The 18774-nt window shown below is 38.8% G+C and overlaps 1 protein-coding gene across 8 annotated transcripts in view; it reads right to left on the bottom strand.

Moving 5' to 3' along the window:
• zdhhc7 (zDHHC palmitoyltransferase 7) overlaps positions 1 to 18774 on the bottom strand; it is a 75205-nt gene that overhangs the window by 32221 nt on the left and 24210 nt on the right. For 3 of the 8 annotated variants that reach the window (XM_072595921.1, XM_072595925.1, XM_072595920.1), the window contains 2 exons: positions 8123 to 8192; positions 6624 to 6945 (listed from right to left, as the gene is read on the bottom strand). In XM_072595921.1, the coding sequence (XP_072452022.1) occupies positions 6624 to 6929 (306 nt within the window). In that variant the 5' untranslated portion in view covers positions 6930 to 6945; positions 8123 to 8192. Of the gene's footprint in view, positions 1 to 321; positions 866 to 6623; positions 6946 to 8122; positions 8193 to 9199; positions 9227 to 15453; positions 15567 to 16078; positions 16193 to 18774 lie in introns of those variants that run through there. The other 5 variants (XM_072595922.1, XM_072595924.1, XM_072595923.1 and 2 more) reach the window with 4 other exon arrangements.

Raw genomic sequence — 18774 nt, 5'->3', positions numbered from 1 at the left:
GAATGTGCTCCCAAGCCTAATCTAGCTACAGTACCAATCAAGGTGGCATCACTTGAGCTGTTGGAAGTTGTAGAAATAGCCAACGTGTCTTCGCAGGGTTTGTGTCTTCTTCCTCAGGTATGGAGTGGCTTCTCTTTGAAGGTGCAGACTGTGCGGATATTGCTGCTGGCTGAAAGAAACAAAAGACGTAACGGACTGCAAAGTAAGTTTAGGAGCGTAGGCATGTTAAGAATATGTTCATACTACTGGTGATGGGAGAACAGTGTAGCACTTGACAATGAATCTTACTTAGTTGCCAGCACATGGAGGTCTTAGTATTACCATATGAGCAGGCATTGTCCTCTCCTGGCAAGGCATGGGAGTCTATCCTTGCAGAGGGTGAGGAGGTGGATGTTGGACACCACCTGTCTTGGCTTTCTCTTCATTATTGTTGGCTGATTTCTCCTGGAATAATAAAAATGGAGGGATCAAAGTGAGATGAAAGTAGGTGCACAGTTGTTAGTGCTTGTGCAGGCAGGGGAAAGATGGTGAGGTATCCTGAGTGAGCGTGTAGGAATAGTTAGGATTCCAGTGAGTCTGGGGTGGGTAGGTGAGTGAGGGATAATGCTGCAGGCAGTAGTGAGAGTGATAGAGCATGAATCAATAGTCAGCGATGGGTGCAGGAATAGAGTCAGACTAAGTGAGAGATAGCAGAGAAGATGGTGTTACTTATCCTTGCAGAGCACAGAAGATCATGAACCTTCTTCCCATAGCATTGGGTATTCCACTGCTCCACTGACAGACCTGACTGGCAACCTCAGATCAAATTGGCATTGTTTGGTGCCATATCTCCTCTGGTAGCCCTGAGAATACTTGTCCACGTGGACCTTTAAAGATGATGCTGGCAAAACAGGATACCAACCTCCCCTTCTCAGCTATGTCCTTGAGATCTGTGCAGCAACAAAGTGCAAATTTCAGTGTCTGGTTTGCAGCTTTTGCCCTGGTGCACAGCTGGGATTTCAATATTGCACAAATGGCACAGATTCCAGAAAGTCCTGGCAGCAGAGAGCATTTAGGCCACAAGTAAGTGCAAGGTAGCATGAGAGTGGCATCATAGAGATGTTGTGCATACATGATGAGGTGAACAGTGGAGAATTGCAAGGCATCTCTCTAGAGTTCATAGAGAAAAAAAACTTCCATGAAACTCCTTGAAATTGACACTTGCTGATTTTTGGTAATATTTCAGCCCATGGTGTTTAACTAGTGTCATGCATTATATTAACAACACTTCAAAGCTTCAGTTCAATGTGAAATATTCTAAAGCACTGATCTTAATTTTGTGCAACATGACTCAATCAAAAGTTATCTGGGGAATAAGCAAGTAGAAGATGCCCACAGACAGCAAAACTAAAATTTCAATCATTTTTGAAAGTGCTGCACAATCTTCTGAGAATGTAGTATGAGTGGCAGCAAAGTGGGAAATGTACTCCCATGTTCAGCATGCCTTCGTTCCCCCCCCCTCCCCAAAAACTGTTTCCTATCTCTTCACTTTGGAGCACTTAACACTTGTTTTGCGGTGCTCTTTGCAGACTTACAATTGCTTTTCAATTTTATACATAAGATTATATTGAAGATTCAAAAGAAATACTGGTCAAATGCTCTGGGACATCAAAGTGTAATGATACAATTCCTAGACTTTCTAGTCTGAACTTAATTCAGTTCTTTTCCAATACTTAAGACTTGGCATCAAGATATTCTTTGACTTAGTAAAATACATGTTTACGTACAACAATTACTCAGGTTACATCTTTAAAGTTAATTTGTTGGAATCACAAAAAATATTCTTCAGTGACAGACACTTTGATAGATTCAAATTATCAAAATATGAATAAAGATACTGTTAAATTTATCACTGGAAAACTATAGTTTAGTCCCTGCACCCAGTCCAAATCTGAATAAAACTTCAAATTTTTGGGCTGGAATTAATCAATTATTCAGTTGAAAAATGATTTCTTATGTCCACTAAACAGTTGGAAACAGAAGACAATGCAAACTGAAAAAATTAGTAATTTTAATTATCTAAAACATGAGTCATGTCAGTTCACAGTAACTGCCAACATAGCAAAACGTTCAGTCACCATAGCAAGTTATCACAATGATTTTCAGGCAGGGAGGGGAAACCTCTAGATTAAGCAGAAAAATCATACAATACAGTATTTTCAATGGTATGAGGAGGCTTCACATTGGGAGCACTGACCGTGGTATAATCCATTTTGTATCTAACAGATAGAATCAAGTCAAATTTATCTGGAATCCTACCATTTCATGGAGGCAGCTGGCCATTTAAATTATTAGCTGCCTCGACCCATCTGATTCTGATGTCTCCAGCTTGGAGTATGGACAGTAGACCAGCTCAGAGCAGGCCTGTTCTCAAAACAATTCTTGCAGATAGCCACATTACAGTGCTGAGGTACCTATGTGGATATGGTTTCAAGGGAACTTACGGATGGGCTTAGATATCATTGGGTGCAAAGGACAGTATCCCTGACGGAGAGGGGTCAGATAACCTTTGGTCTTATTAACAGAGATGAAGATTATATGTAAAAAGTGCATAAACTGATTGGAACAGTCCAACTTTTCAAAAGCATCAAGAAATGTCAACCTGTAGAGAAATGGTGACCTGTCAACGGTATGTTTTTATGAATGAGAGTACAACATCAAACTCCAATTATCTCATGCCTGCACAGTACTTGTGAATGCTAGGTGAGTCAGCCTGGTAGGTGAAGAAAGGGTAGTGGGTGGAAGTCGGCACCATTTGCAAAGGGATCTTGGGAGATCATGGCGGTATACAGGACATTAAACAGAGAGTTGATATGGATGATGCATGAGGATTATATGTGGATTTGCTTGGGCGTGATAAATGAGAGTTGGAGGAATGTTTTATGTTGTACTCTTTTATTTTAACTTAGAGCAGTGCTGGAGGTCCTGAGGTAGGCTTTTTGCTTAATTTGCCTCGACAACTAGTAGCATTTTCATGTCCTCTTGGGTTGCCCGGGCTGTTGCCCAATGTAGATGGAACACACCATTTCCCCCAACCAAATACAGGAAGCATTAAGGATCTGTAAACATCTGTGGGGACATGAACAAAGGTTGGAGGTCAATGCCTCTGCACACCTAACCCTTTGATGAAAATCAATGCCAATGTTTGTAAGATTTTTATGCTTTGAGGATGATGATTCAATATAAGGTAAAATGGAGTCTGAATTCTGCTGAACAACTTTGGATGGCATACTTGTTTGAAGTTAAGGGAAACACAGATTGATTTGCTGAGATGATGATGCAAGATGTGTCATTGTCCACAAGAATGAACAAGTGTCTGTTCAGACTTTGGACAGATATTAGTCTCTAAAAAAACTAAAGGAAATCTTAGGAATGTTAGGCTTCGGGAAAAGTAGTATATTAAACTGTTGATTTCACTCAAAGCAGAGTGGAGTTGAGAAGGTAGATGAGAACTAATTAGCATTTCTAGATTAGATTAGATTTCTACAGTGTGGAAACAGGCCCTTTGGCCAAACAGGTCCACATCGACCCTCTGAAGAGTAACCCACTAAAACCCCTTTTCCCTCTGGATATAAAACATGTGTGACTTACAATGCAATGGAGATGGGCTTTGAGAAGGAAATAATTCATAACAAGGCATTGGATTTTTGATATTCAGGTTTTGTAAAATATCCCTGAAACTCTCAGACACAAAGCAGTCTAAAAGAATAAGGAACAGACCCCTGAAAACACGGGTGATGAGGCCGGCTCTCCCAATGCTTAACCCACAGAATGCAGGTGAGAGGTTATACACAGATTCAAGAAATTAAGTTTTAGAGATACTGAAGGAGATTTGAACATTTGCCCAGCTTAGGATAGAGAAATGGAATCTTTAGTGTGGACAATACAGCAAAAGGTATTTCTGGGGTCAGAAGATACCGACTGCAAAAGGAAAAAGTGGGCCACAGATGGTGGGATTAGCTTTGAACAGGTTTTGAAAGAATTAAGTGTTAAATTCATGGATGACAAAAATATAACTGCGGCACGAGATTCATAGTTTTTTTTTTCAAAAGCTAGTAGTTTAGAACATAAGTAACTTAATCTGTTCAGTCAATACTACTTTTGCTTTGTTTTGCTTATTATTTTATTTGCTGCCATAAAAGTCTTAAGACTTGAAATCTTATTGTGTGATCCTTTTCAGTCAGCCACTGAAAATTCAAATATCATTTAAAAGCTCTTAGTGATTCTGGGGATTGTAATAGAAGTATATACTGTTTACATCAAATAAAAAGTTGAGAAAATTTAAATCCATATCAGAACAATAGCAGTCTGATTATTCTTGAGTTTGCTTGATAATCAACAAAGCAAGCAAACAAATATTTACTGATTCACTGAAATTATTAACACGAATACTGTGAATAAATATTGAAATGAATTATGAACAAGGACAAGTCAAGATCTTGCAGGGCAGTACTAAATGGGACAAGGGAAATTACGTTAGGATAAAGCAGGAGCTAGGGAGCATTAATTGCAAGCAGACGCTATCAGGCAAGCCTATATTTGACACATTTGAATTGTTTAAAGACCTGCTGATAAGAGTTCAAGACCAGCATGCTCCAATAAGGAGGAAGGCTAAGGAGGGCAAGGTAAGGGACACTTGGATGACGAGGGAGATTGTGAATTTAGTCAAAAGTAAGAATATGTAATGTTTGGGAAGCTAAAAATCAGACTAGGCCTTTGAGGATTATAAGGAATGCATTCAAGCAGAGAATTAGGAGAGCAAGAAGGGGGCCATGAAATAATGTTGGCAAGTAGGGTTAAACAGAAGCCCAAGGCATTCTATAGATACATTAAAAACAAGAGGATAACTAGGGAGTAGGCAGGACTACTCAAGGATAAAGGAAGGAGTCTGTGCTTGGAAGCTGAGAATGTAGGTGAGATTTGTTTGGGGCATGCAAATATGCTAGCCATTTTGAGATCAAGAAAGAAGTGGCATTGGATCTCTTGAAGAGCATTAAAGTGCATAAGTCCCCAGAGCTCAATGGTATCTAGCCCAGGTTACTAAGAGAAGCAAGAGAGGAGATTTCTGGGACCAGGACCAAGATCTTTGTTTCCTTGTTAGCCATTGGAGAGGTCCCATAGGACTGGCGAGTAGCAAATATTGTTCCTCTGTTCAAGGGATAATCCAAGAAACTATAGACCGGTGAATTTCATATTGATGGTTGGAAAACTTTTAGAGAGAATTCTTAGGGATAGGATTTACGCACATTTGGCAAATCATGACCTAATTAGAGAAAGTCAGCATGGCTTTGTGCAGGGCAGGTCATTCCTTTCTAATTTGATTGAATTTTTCGAGGGCTGAAAAATGTGTTGCTGGAAAAGCACAGCAGGTCAGGCAGCATCCAAGGAGCAGGAGAATCAACATTTCGGGCATAAGCCCATTTTCAGGAATTATGCCCGAAACGTCGATTCTCCTGCTCCTTGGATGCTGCCTGACCTGCTGTGCTTTTCCAGCAACACATTTTCCAGCTCTGATCTCCAGCATCTGCAGTCCTCACTTTCTCCTAGTGAAATTTTCGAGGGTTCAAGATGATCAATGAGGGTAGAGCAGTGGATGTTGTTTACAGTAATTTTAGTATGACTTTTGACAAGGTCCCTCATGGCAGGCTCATCTAGAAGATTAAGATGTATGGGATCCATGGAGACTTGGCCACGTGGATTCAGAATTGGCTTGTCCATAGGAGACAGAGGGTAGTGGGGGAAGGGTGATTATCAGGCTGGAGGCCCAAGACTAGCGGTGTTCCGTACCAGGACCTCTGCTGTTTATGATATATATATAAATGACTTATATGAAAACATAGATGAGTGTATTAGTAAATCTGCAGATGATACAAAGATTGGTGGAGTTGTGGATAGTGTAGAAGGTTGTCAAAGGAAACAGCAGGATATAGATCAGTTGCAGATATGGGCAGAGAAATGGCAGATAGGGTTTAATCAGGACAAATGTGAGAAGGTGCACTTTGGGAGATCAAATGTTAAGGAAAAGTATACAGTTAATGGCAGGACTCCGAACAGCATTGGTGTATAGAAGGATCTTAGGGTTCAAGGCCATAGCTCCCTGAAAATGACCATGCAAGCAGAAAGTGGTAATAAAAACCAGCAAAATCATCTCCTTTTTAACCAGTCCTTTTCCCCAATCACTATGAAATCACCAAAATCACTGACGTATTCTCAAGTTATGGCTCCATTATTGGTTACTTGCCTAGGGCATCATTCTTTATATGTGAAAGCAGATGGAAAGGCCAACTGCCTTAATGTTAGTAAATGTATGTACAAAAACACAAGTGGCTAACTGTCAATATGAAAGAGAAACCTTGGCTGACACTTGTAGCCATACAGATGTTGATTTTAGTCTCCCCAGTACTTCTGAAGCTGAAATCAATGAACCTGACACACATTAAGATCGTAATCCCTCAATATGTACAACTGAACACCATTTTATCTGAAGGCATTTGCAACAAAATTTGAATATAGCAATAACTGTTAATATTTCAATTGAGTTTATTTGATACAATATAATCTACTTTCATTCCGTATGTACTTACTGGGTCTGTCAACATTGTTCTCAGATGGGATGAAAGAGCCAGCACTGCCAGACTATTAAATACAATGCCATTTATCAGTGAGTACCAGTAGTCTTTGGAAGGCAACAGCATTACAAACGTCACAACAAAGTCTGCGTATAAAACCAGTAGCCAGGTTATGACAGCGCAGACCATTCCACATCCATCACGAATAAACCAGATCCGATCCACGACTTCCACATTTCCTGACGAGCACTCAAAGTCATCTTCGGAGCTCAGCAGAGGATGATGGTCAACATCCCGAAATCGGTGCCCTGACGACTGCATGATCTGTCAGTCTCACCTATTATGAAAAAGCCAATTGTGCACAAAGGCAAGAACAGAGTAAATGTCAATGTTTCTGCTTGTCTCCTGTCTTAAAAACATTATCTGACATTTAAGTTATGAACAGTTTTTATCTTAGGTTTTTTTAAAGATGATCTCCAATTTAATATTCTAAGAAAGTAGTCTCATAGGATATACTTCAAATGAAATCCTAATATTTGTTTTAAAAATTTAATATTTACTATTTCTCTTTCTTATACTGACGTTTTTAGATAATGAACCCATTTGTGCTACATATCAGAAACAGTAGAAGACACTTGAAATTAAATCTCCAAATATGTGTAACAAATAACTAAGAAATATTGCTGCTTCACATTTATGGAAAATAAATATAACTGTAGATCAATAAAGCATCAGTGTACCTTCAGCATATTATTCCAAAAAAAAGTATAAACATATTTACTTCAATTAAACACTCCTTACTCTGGCAGAACACAAAATTATCTTTGTGTTTTTGTGATCATGCACAATGGGTCTTCAATTTTTGACATTAAGATTCAGGAAGAGAGAAAAAAAAGTGAACATTTGAAACAATACTGGGGTCCACAGAGCAACTCTATTTTGTCATCAAAAGGAAACATTGATATATACATTTATCCCTCTTCATTAGGATGAGATTTATACTCTAGCTGACAGAATTTGGAAACTCAATCCTTCAAAAATATCTCCCATCCAAGGTCAGTAAATTGGAAAATTTATGCAAGTTAAATATACTCTGGCGTTTGAAGGTCATTTGTAGATATATCTAGCAAGAGGAATATTCTGTTTAACATACACTTGGTGCCCACTCACGAAAAAATGTCCTACTGATATCTTGTAACCTATTCATATCAGAAATGTTTAGAAAAACAAATTAAAATTCCATTTCTTCTTAGATTATAAGTCAATTATTCATTTGATTTATATGAGCTAAGATGATTTCACCTCTGCAAACCAATTTGACATCTATTTTTTTTAAATCAAGGTTTACTTGAAATCTTTGCTCTCATTATAGCCACTAATTATGAACTCTATAACAAGTGCAAGTGGAGTTAAATTTACTCAGCAGCTTTAGTTACTAAAGAATAGATTCTTTTTAAAAATTACATGATAAGTGGGGCTGTTTCACAAGTCAACACATTAAGAACAATTCTTACCTAAATTCCTCAGGTTTTTCCATGAAGTTTTTCTGCATCAAAACTGCTTTTCTGAATTATTTTGAAAGACCTGCGAGAATATAAACAATAACTCTTATTCACTGTCAATTATTAAACATTTATTCCTCACAGCTGACTTAAAATATATCTGATCTTTTATGAAATCCTGGATCCCATTGAAAAGCATGAACATCTCCTTCACTTATAATCTGTATTCAGCTCATGTAGCTTACTCTTCTTAATGCTTAGGGTCTTAGGTCAATAGTTAAGGACTTCTAATTTCTGTCGACATGATCTTTGCACATGTTCAGACAGATATTTGAAAATTTGCCCTTCATAGACAAATAATGTTATGCAGAAGTAAAATAAGAACAGCATGTTAAATTGTTAAAAAATCTCACAGCACCAGGTTATAGTCCAACAGGTTTATTTGGAGGCAGTAGCTTCAAAATGCAGATATAGCTGCTTTACTGAAAAGTGTTGTGCAATTTTTAACTTTGTCCACCCCAGTCCAACACCGGCTCCTCCAAAGGATGTTAAATTGTGTTTTACCTAATCAGATTTCTGTGTAAACAAGCTGTGGCTTTCATTAAGGGACTTACTTTAAGCAAAGATGGGAACACCAATGAGAGAAACTGAGTAGCACATGGCATTGTGTAGCAATTGGTTAATTGAGGAGTAGTAATAAAATTGACAAGATGAGTAGTTATTAGGAGTATTCTATTATTAGGAAACACAGCTGAAAAATCCACAGTCCTAAATGGAATTTCACATTTCAGCTTGAAAAGGTATAGTAATAATGTAAGATGGAAGAGAAAAACCATTATCCCAGACGCACCCTTCAAAGAGGTTGGCTAACTTGTTGAGGTGGAATGTTTTAACCTTCAGATGTTTGGTGCCCAAAGTTGAACACAGTATCGCTGCTAGAGTCTGATCAAGCATCAGTAGAACTTGACAACAGATTTTCAGTAAAGCAGCTTTATCTGCTTCTTCTTGTTTGCATTCAGCACAGCTGAACCTTAAAATTTTAGTGCCTGCACCCAAACAGATTTCAAAAATACTTTTAAATCTCACTACCTTTCAGGTGATAGGGATTTGCTGTCACTGGGCACAGTTCACATTCCAACAGATAAAACAAGTGTGTCAAATGCCGCCAACAGCAGTATGTTGGATTTCTGTAAAAAACTAGAAATCTAATCAAGAAAACTAGAAATCTATCCTGAGACAAGACAGAGGAAGAGACAGGCATTATTGTCATCTCATTGAATCTATTGGATTATATGGAGTATAGTTATATTGGAACCAATAATTATACAGTAATGAAGATGCCACTTCAACTGAAATATTAAGGGAGAGAATGGTCTTGTTAGCACTTATTTTTTGGGTAACATTAATTGTGCTTTGGAGTTTCAATACATCTTCCATGATGTATCCATCCCTGTGGAACTAATTGTAAAGGATGCCGCACTGGTGGAGGCCCAGACATTCGTTCACTGCATGTTTAATGTATCCTTGCAGAGCAGGCAGAATGCGATGTCAATCTGCACATAACACAAATCTGCAACCAGCAGGGCCAATTTGGAGGTGACTGCTCCAACTAATAACCACTATTTATCTTGCACTGACTATCATCTATTGGTTCCCAGTGACACACCACACACACACTGTGTCTCTACGTTACTGAGAAGGCAGAATTTAAGGATCGTGAAAGGGGCACATCCACTTACCCAAATAATTACAGGCTTTCTGGGTTTTCAAACCAAGTACCTAGTGAGGATATCAGTGCTTCTAGCCAATCATAGGCTGGAAACTGTTCAGTACCACCAGGATCAATAATCCACTATCATTTTTGTGCTCAGTCTTCCATCAGGGTCAATATTGCAGCCATGGAAGTGACACAAGTGGAGTCTGACAGGAGATCCCAAGGAAGGGAGAGTCAGTAAGGAGGATTGACTGCAAGGGCGGGGTAGGTGCAGGGAGGTAAATTACCTGCCTCCCTCCTGATTTTAGTCCTTTGATCAGGATTTGTTGTGTCGTTGCCCTATTATGGTGAGTTTCTGGCTCCCTACTGAGAGAATTCCAGAGGCTGTGGGATGAGGCCCTTTCTCCTTTCTTCTCATCTGGAATTTGACTGGGTGGGGGGGAGGGGGGGGGGGGCCTAGGAGTCACCTCTGAGGGATAATTTATTACAACCATATACTGTTGGTATTTGATCTGATGGCCACAAGTGTGAAATACACTGACAGTGCTGTGTCTTTATCATCACTGCCATCTTGGTGTTGTATCATTGCCTGTCCAGGCTGACCCTTTGGTGTATCCAAAAAGTAAAAAATACAAAGTAAAGCTGAAATATAGGGAGTAGGGAAGCTAGAGATGCTACTTGTACCATTTGCAACTTGAAAACCAGAAGATCACTAATGATAAAGGGTAAGTGGAATATGAAGAGGATTAGGTGCAAGAATACAGTCACCTTAAATGGTTTCAGATCTGTCGCTGGTCATGCATTCAGTAGCGGGTGCCGCAAACACCACCTCCTCTATAGGGTTCAGAACATGCAAACCACAATATCCCTCCTAGATAGAACTTAGGGCACCTCCAGTTATATGCTACCTTGCCCTGCAAAAGAGCAGCAAGTGCGTCAGTGTACATCAGGCAATCTGGTTGATCTGGCTCTTGTGATTGAACAGCTGTCAGTAAGAGACACTTGTGTGTTGCGGACATGAGTATTGTAGCACTGCTAAGTGTGTGAGGATGAGGTGAAGCATAGAAATATTAGGTAAGAAGTCCAATTGTTAAAAATTTACAGTAGGCCAGTGATGAGACTGTGATAAATTAAGGAGTGACCATGGCTACAATTGGAAATGCTGCAATAAAGCATTTGAAGATATGTTTATTGATCCTGACCATTTTATCCATATCTTTGTGCTTAACTCCTCATATTGTTCTCCAATATTTCTATTTCTCAATATATCCTCTTACAGCAAGAATATATCTTTCCTCCCCGTTTCCACCAAAACCTCAAATGTTGCATGTAAAAAAACCTTGCAGCCTGCTTTCTTTCTCCTGTTTCAATACTTACTCTATTCCATGTCAGATCCTGTTTCACAATGATAAGCACCAACTCCAGCTACAATGCACCTCTTCTTTACAAGGTGCAGGCTAGCTTTTAAGTGCTGCTGCTAATAATTCAATATTGGCCTCATGCTGATGCATCCACTCAACGTACAGTTTGGTTAGCAGTGGCTACAGGCTGATATTTTTCAATCGAGCCAGCAGCAGCACAAACTTCATGCTGCTTTAAAGGTCACGTCTATCATGATTTCATCTTTTTTCCAAGGGCTTTCAATTTAGCTCCTACAATATCCTTTCACAATCATTTTCATTGTAGTTATTTGTTAATAATAACCTACTAAAAATTGGGTATCAACTTCAAGTGAAAGATTGTGGGCTTCATTGGCTTGGACATTGCCCAATCCTAAATGCCCTTGAGAAGGTAGTGGTGAGCTGCCTTCTTGAACCTCTGCATTTGATACTGGTGTGCCCAGAATGCTGTTAGGGAGGGAGCTCCAGGACTATGAGCCAGCAACAGTGAAGGAAGAGTGATGCATTTCCAAGTAAGGATGCTATACAGCTTGGCAGGGAACTTGCAAGCATTGGTGCTCCCATGCATCTGCTGCCCTTGCCGTTCGAGACGGCAATGGTCGTCAGTTTAGAAGGTGCTGTTTAAGGAGCCTTTCTGCAGTGCATCTTGCAGAGAGTACATACTGCTGCTGATGTGAGCTAGCTGCGGAGAACGTCATTGTTTAAAGGTGTGGTACCAATTAAGAGGATTACTTTTTCCTGGGTGATGTCAAGTTTCTTGATCCCCGAAAGACTAAAACACTTAGTAGAAGACTCATGCCACTCCATTCAAGAATTCCTGAAGACCAAAGACACTAAGATAGAAGAGAATGAAATAATGGTCTCCTTTGACATCACAGCCCTGTTCACATCCATCAACATCAACCTGGCCAAGGAAACAACTGACTACATTATTAGAAGAACCAAAAGGCACATACACCAAATACCACCAACTTCATCAGCAAAGATAGTATTGTCAAGCTAGCAGACCTTTGCGTTACCACCCACTTCACCTTCAACAACAAAATCTACAGACAAACCAATGGAATACCCATGAGATCTCCGATATCAGGTTTCTTAGCAGAGGCACTAATGCAGAGACTCGAACAAACAACTCTGCCAATCATCCAACCCAAACTTTGGGTCCGCCACATGGATGACACCTTTGTCATCACTAAATGAAACAAATTAGAGGAAACCTTCAAGACCATTAATAATATCCTTACTGGCATAAAATTCACTAAAGAGCAGGAAAACAACAAATGCCACTCCTAGACGTCGCAGTAGGGAGAACAGCCAATGGGGAACTTCAAACCAGCATTGACAGGAAAACACCACATACAGACCAAATATTGAACAACAGAAGCAATCATCCCAACATCCACAAACAAAGCTGCATCAGAACATTATTTCAATGAGACACCACACACTGCAGCACAGAGAAACTATAAAGAGCACAGGAAAATCACTTATACAGTGTATTCAAAAAGAATGGGTACCCAATGAACACAGTCCGCCAATTTCTGAGCAACAATCCAAACAAGCAGACAAAACAAATCCAGAAGCCCTAGCCACTCTCCCCTACATCAAAGACATCTCTGAAATGACTTCCAGACTTCTCAGACCCCTTGGCATCATGGTAGCCCACAAACCCACCAACACACTAAAACAGCAGCTAATGAACATGAAAGACCCTATACAGACAACAAGCAAAACTAATGTCATTTACAAGAGTCTGTTCGAATCTCTACATTAGTGCCTCTGCTAAGAAACCTGATATCGGAGATCCCATAGATGTTCCGTTGGTTTATCTGCAGATTTTGTTGTTGAAGGTGAAGTGGGTGGTAACGCAAAGGTCCACTAGCTTGACGATACTTGCAAGAACTGCAACAAACACTACAGTGGACAAATAGGCAGAAAACTAATCACCAGGATACATGATCAACTAGCCACAAAATGACTTGACCCACTCTCACTCGTATCCTTACATACGGATGAGGAAGGACACCACTTCGACTGGGACAACACATCCATCCTAGGACAAGCCAAACAGAGACACGCACGAGAATTCCTAGAAGCATGGCATTCCAACTGGAACTCTATCTACAAATACATTGACTTGGATCCCATTTACCACCCCCTGAGAAAAAGAACAAGAAATGACATCACCATAGGAAATGATGTCACCACAAGAAATGACATCGCCGACCCAAGGAAACTCAAACATATAAATAGAAAGCAGGCTGCACCACCAGTACTTCACTCAGAAACTCACTGAAGATGTTACCTAGTATGGTGACGTAATGTCTGAAAATGAACCTTCCAGCTCAGCGAGCAAACCTACATCCAGTTTCTTGAGTTCTGTTAGAGCTGCACTCATCCACTCATACCCCAACCTGTCTCTTGTAATCATGGACAGGTTTTCGGGAGTCGGGTGATGCGTTACTCCCTGCAAGAATCCTAACCTCTGATCTGGTCTTGTAACAAGTGGCAAGTGTAGTTCACTTTCTGGTCAATAATAACCCAAGGATGTTAATAGTGGGGATTGAGTGATGGTAATGTCATGAGGCGATGATTAGATTCTTTCTTGCTGGAATACTGTTAAGGAGTGTTCTCGCAGTGAAGAACGAAACAAATACGATTCGTCATTTATATAAAGTGGAAAGAAATATTGATTTTTTTTTCCCCCTCTGTGCTTGGAGAGTAGATGTAATTTTGCATTCAAACCACTGGCCATTTTCAAGCAACCCTTTAAAGTTGTCTGATTGAGACTACAACGAGGCAAGGATGAAAGCTTGCAATCCTTATGGTTTTCTCAATTATACTGTATATGATCTATAATCTTAAGTTTGTATTAAGTCTGAAAAACTGGAGAGAGGAAAATAGCTTTGATCCAAACAATATTAGGTTTATGACAACTACATCGATGAATCTAATCATGTTTCATACAGATAGAATTAGGTTCCATTCTAAAACTTTCAACATTATAAAAAATTGTGGTTCCCTGGCCAGCAATGTAGAGATTGCAGCTGTGTACACAGACTTGGTTGCAGTGCTCCATTTGCTGTTCAAATACTTGTTAAATATTTAACGTTAGCAAATAGCTGATGGAACAGTTGGCCCTTTGCCAATTGTCAAGGTTAGAAAAGTAGTTTAAATTTTGGCTGCTTGCATTGTTTTTAAATTTTCCTGTTATAGTGAAGCTATTGCAAATTTGAGAGGTAAAGGTCTGCCACACAGTATGTAATAAGGCTGCACTGGTTACTCAGGCTCATTGCCCTTAAAAATTTAGGATTTGATAATTAATTGCTTTGTTTCTGTGGGGCTTCAAAAGTCAAGCAGGTGGCACAGATAAGATTCATGCACAAAGCAAATTAGGTTCTTGTTCTAGAAGCACCACTGATGAGTAAACTAGGTTCCAGCAGATTTTATGGCTACATTCTTTGGTGACTGCCAACAAGCCACCAGATCAATTTGATTTCCTGTACCACAGTGGTATTTTAGCTCATGGTTGCTAGTCCAATGCTATAATCAATCATTTACAAAACTCTTTTACCAGAAAGTCTATGGATACAGATCAAAAACACTTCAGACTGCTATTGTGTGTGAAGCATAAAAACCAAAAGACCTGTGGATACTGTAAATCAGAAACAAAAATGGAAATTGCTGGAAAGGCGCAGGTCTGGCAGCACCTGTAGAGAGAAATCGTTTGGGCTCAGTAATGTTTCCTCAGAACTGTGTGTGCAGCTATTTGTTGATCATAACTCAGCATGTCAGGCTCCATTTTTGGCACTGCAGCCTAAATAATGGTACAAATTTACTTTAAATACAAAGTTCTACAAGTAATCTGTTGTTAATTTCCTTTTGCTAGACACATTTACAGTCAAAACAAGTGAAAAAAGTGAAAATTATTACATACAACCTTCTTTAACTGACAATATTATTTCTCAGTTCTCAGGTAAAATTCAGAAATGTGATATAAAATATGTAATTATCACACAAGTAAATTACGAAGCATAAATTCCACATTCAGGATCACATGGTCAATTTTAGACAGCAATAGATAATATAATCATTAACATGATGAGCAATCACACTGAAATTCTATGGGTTTGTTTAAAGGTTATACTAATTATATTTCCAAATTAAAATTCTTCTCAAAATTATGCAAATCCTATATTTTCTCAATTATATTCCAATAAACGACTCACTTTTAAATCGTTTTGCACTGTAGACACCTAATGCTCATGTTCACTTCTGCTTCCAGCATTTAAACTGCTTTTCACTGCCGATAGTTTTACCCAATCAAATTTGCCCTCAGCCACTGGAGATTAGTGGGAGAGAAAAGAAAATAAAAGTCATGAACTGATCAATCTTTCTGTGAAACATAGGGAGCTGAAATTAGATTGAAGACCAAAATAAGATGGCAGTCTGCAACTTAATTTGGACTGCCATGGATTAATGCATTCGATTTAAGCTAATTTCTAATTTCAAACATTTTCAGTTTACCTGAGGCACCCACCTTTCTCTCCATCAAATTAGCTAGTGTCTAGAACTGGGGGGCATAAGGAACTGTGTTTGGAACAATTTTAGTTCATGACACCCACGAATAACACAACACATTTTCTTTTTTCTAGCTGTATGCTTATGTGTTCTACAATAAATTTCATTTTTGATCACAAGTGAATAATCTACAAGTTCATTTCCATTATAACAATGCACCCTACTTCTAATCTCCCTATTGCAATATATTATGGCAATATGAACTTTTTCTTCATTCTCAACATGTGTAAGATCAGCATTTGTTGCAAATTTCTGGATGAACTGACAACTTACTTCTGTTACAACCAGGTGAGGCGGATGAATCACCTTCCCTCTTTAAAACCCCTCAGTCGGTGACAACCAATAATATTTTTAAGCACGCAGTTATCATACTTCAAACATAGCTCACTAGAAAATGAAGAAAACAATTGCTAATGTTTCACCAAATGAAATAAGAATGATAAAATTATAAACGACTGACAGCACGAAAAAGTGTGACATCAAACCCACACAAACACGAGCGTTAAGTTTAAAAGGAAGTATGTCTGGTCTGGACAATGATAATTAAGGCCATGTTATTTCAATGTCCACAGCATCTTTGAGATGTTAAAGGTTACACTTGGTCAACTATTGATGTATACCCACAGCTGTAGCTGAATCTGTGGATATCTTGATGAATGGTTGCATTCCTGAGTTTTTTTTTGTCACCAGGCACTATTTTTCCACAATGCTGAGAGATCAAGCAGGGAGAGGGAGAGGAAACAAGCCTTACAGGCTTTGTTATTATGGATCCACGTGCTTCTCTCCGCTTCTGGAACCTAGCTTCACTGTCTTTCAAAACAGCTGTCAGACAAGATTTTTGTCTCTCGATATGCAAAATCTCCATGCATGTGGAAATTAAACAGGAGATGCAAAATTCATGATGCCAACTTAGTTGGTGGGTTTCAATATCTTTATATAAGTATTATAATTTCAGTGCAGATGTCTTTGTTTATTCCACATAGGTGTCTCAAAGATTACCACTATTTGTAGTCAAATGAATACTGTAGCCATTTTCGATCTACGCTTCTGACTCTAAAACATTTCAATCCATGAAAGGAATCAGTTACAACAATTAGGTGGCGATAATACAAGAATCTATATTTACTATTTGTTAACCACTATTTAACACATGTTAAAAGGACTGGAATCTAGAGCAGCCATATTAGCTAAGGACAGTGGGTTGCATTGCCTAAAAGATATTCGTGAACCACCTGGATTTTGACCATTCAACACCTTTCTGGTGAGTGTAAGCATTTCTAACTCTTATCTACAAATTTCATTTCATATAAACTAAAAGCCTTATAAGTTATATTGAGGGATTTCAACTAATGTTCTTCAGGTAATTAATCCAGCTCGCTGGAACACGCGTTCAGCGACATACAGTAGAATTTTCCACAGGACATTGGGTGGAAGGGTGCACAACTTTAGATGAGTCACCATTTCTCATTCAACTATTCTGGAAATGTTGAAATAGCATTTCAAATATGAGGCATTCCATACAGTTCAAAGCAAATGTGTTCTCCAAAGAAAAGGCAAGGGGATCATATCTCAAGACATTCTTTGGATATCAAACATCATATGGAATACAATAAGGTAAAAAGTAATTGTCATGTCAGGTACCAAGAGTTCGACAGAGAGCACCAAACACTATTGAAACTTTGAGGGTGAAATAAAAAGGAAATTAGAAAAGCAAATGAAGGATGTAAAAATGAATTGTGAGGAAGGAAAACCCAATGATGTTTTATTAACATCTAATGATCACCAGAAAATTGAAAGAAAGAGTAAAGCCATTGAAAACCAAAAAAGGTTCACTTGCACATGGAGGCGGAAGGCATTGTGAAATAAACATTTCACAATTATCTTCACAGTAACTGGGGGAACAATGCAGATAATACAGTTGAGAAGAATTGAGAAACTTTGAATGGTATAAATACACGAAGACAGCAAGGGGTTTAACAATTTTGAAACTGTCAAGACACGAGGCTTTAAATGTATCCCAAGCTAGGAAAAGAAATAAGCACAGAGCAAAGGCGCTATCCCCTTTTCCAGTCATCTCTTGGTCCAGGCATGGTGTTAGTAGATGAGTAGAAAATTTCCAATGTTCCATTATTTAAAAAAGGAGGAAGGTACAGAACAAGTAATTACAGCCTTGTCAGCCTAATCTGAGTAATGGTCAAATTATTGAAGAAAGTTCTAAGGAACAGTATAAATGCTTCAGAAATGCACAATTGATCAAAGATTGTCCATGGAATTGCTACAGTAAGGCTTATCGGAATACAAATTTTTTGAGGGAGTAACAAGTGAGGTTAATGAGGATGAGATGTTTAAACTATTCAATGTATATTTTAACAAGGATTTATTTTAAACAAAGTTCCCCATTACAGATTTAATACAGGTATGGCTGATTTTCTGCTTTAACTCTTCTTTACCTCATACTGCCTCAACTTTTGATAGCAAGATATCAAACAATCTATGCCAGCCCTGGACATACTTAATGACAGAGCATCCACAATGTCTGGGATAGAGAATTCCAAAGATTCACAACACAAAGTAATTATATTTCTGCTCATCCATGTCCTAAATGGTCAACATTTAATCTTAGGGCTGGGATACCATTTTTAAGACTGTCCAGCCAGAGGAGACAGCCTCTATACCACACTCATTCAGAATCATGCACATTTCAATGCAATCACTTAAAAACTTCACAGTATAGGCCAAATTTAATTAGCGGGACATCATTGGCCAACTCACTCATCCCAGAAACCAATAGAATGACCATTCATTGAACCACTTCCAAGGTAAATATTTTATTCCTAAAATATTGAGCCTAAAAATGTGTTGTGTTCCAGGTGTGATCTCATCAAGCCCAGTACAAGTATAGCAAGGCTTCCTTATTCTAGCACTGTAACTCCTTTGCCTTCCTTATTGTTGGATGTACCTACATGGTG

This window comes from Chiloscyllium punctatum, chromosome 26, assembly GCF_047496795.1.
Source record: "Chiloscyllium punctatum isolate Juve2018m chromosome 26, sChiPun1.3, whole genome shotgun sequence".
Taxonomy (NCBI): domain Eukaryota; kingdom Metazoa; phylum Chordata; class Chondrichthyes; order Orectolobiformes; family Hemiscylliidae; genus Chiloscyllium; species Chiloscyllium punctatum.
This window is presented reverse-complemented; position numbering and strand designations above follow the sequence as displayed.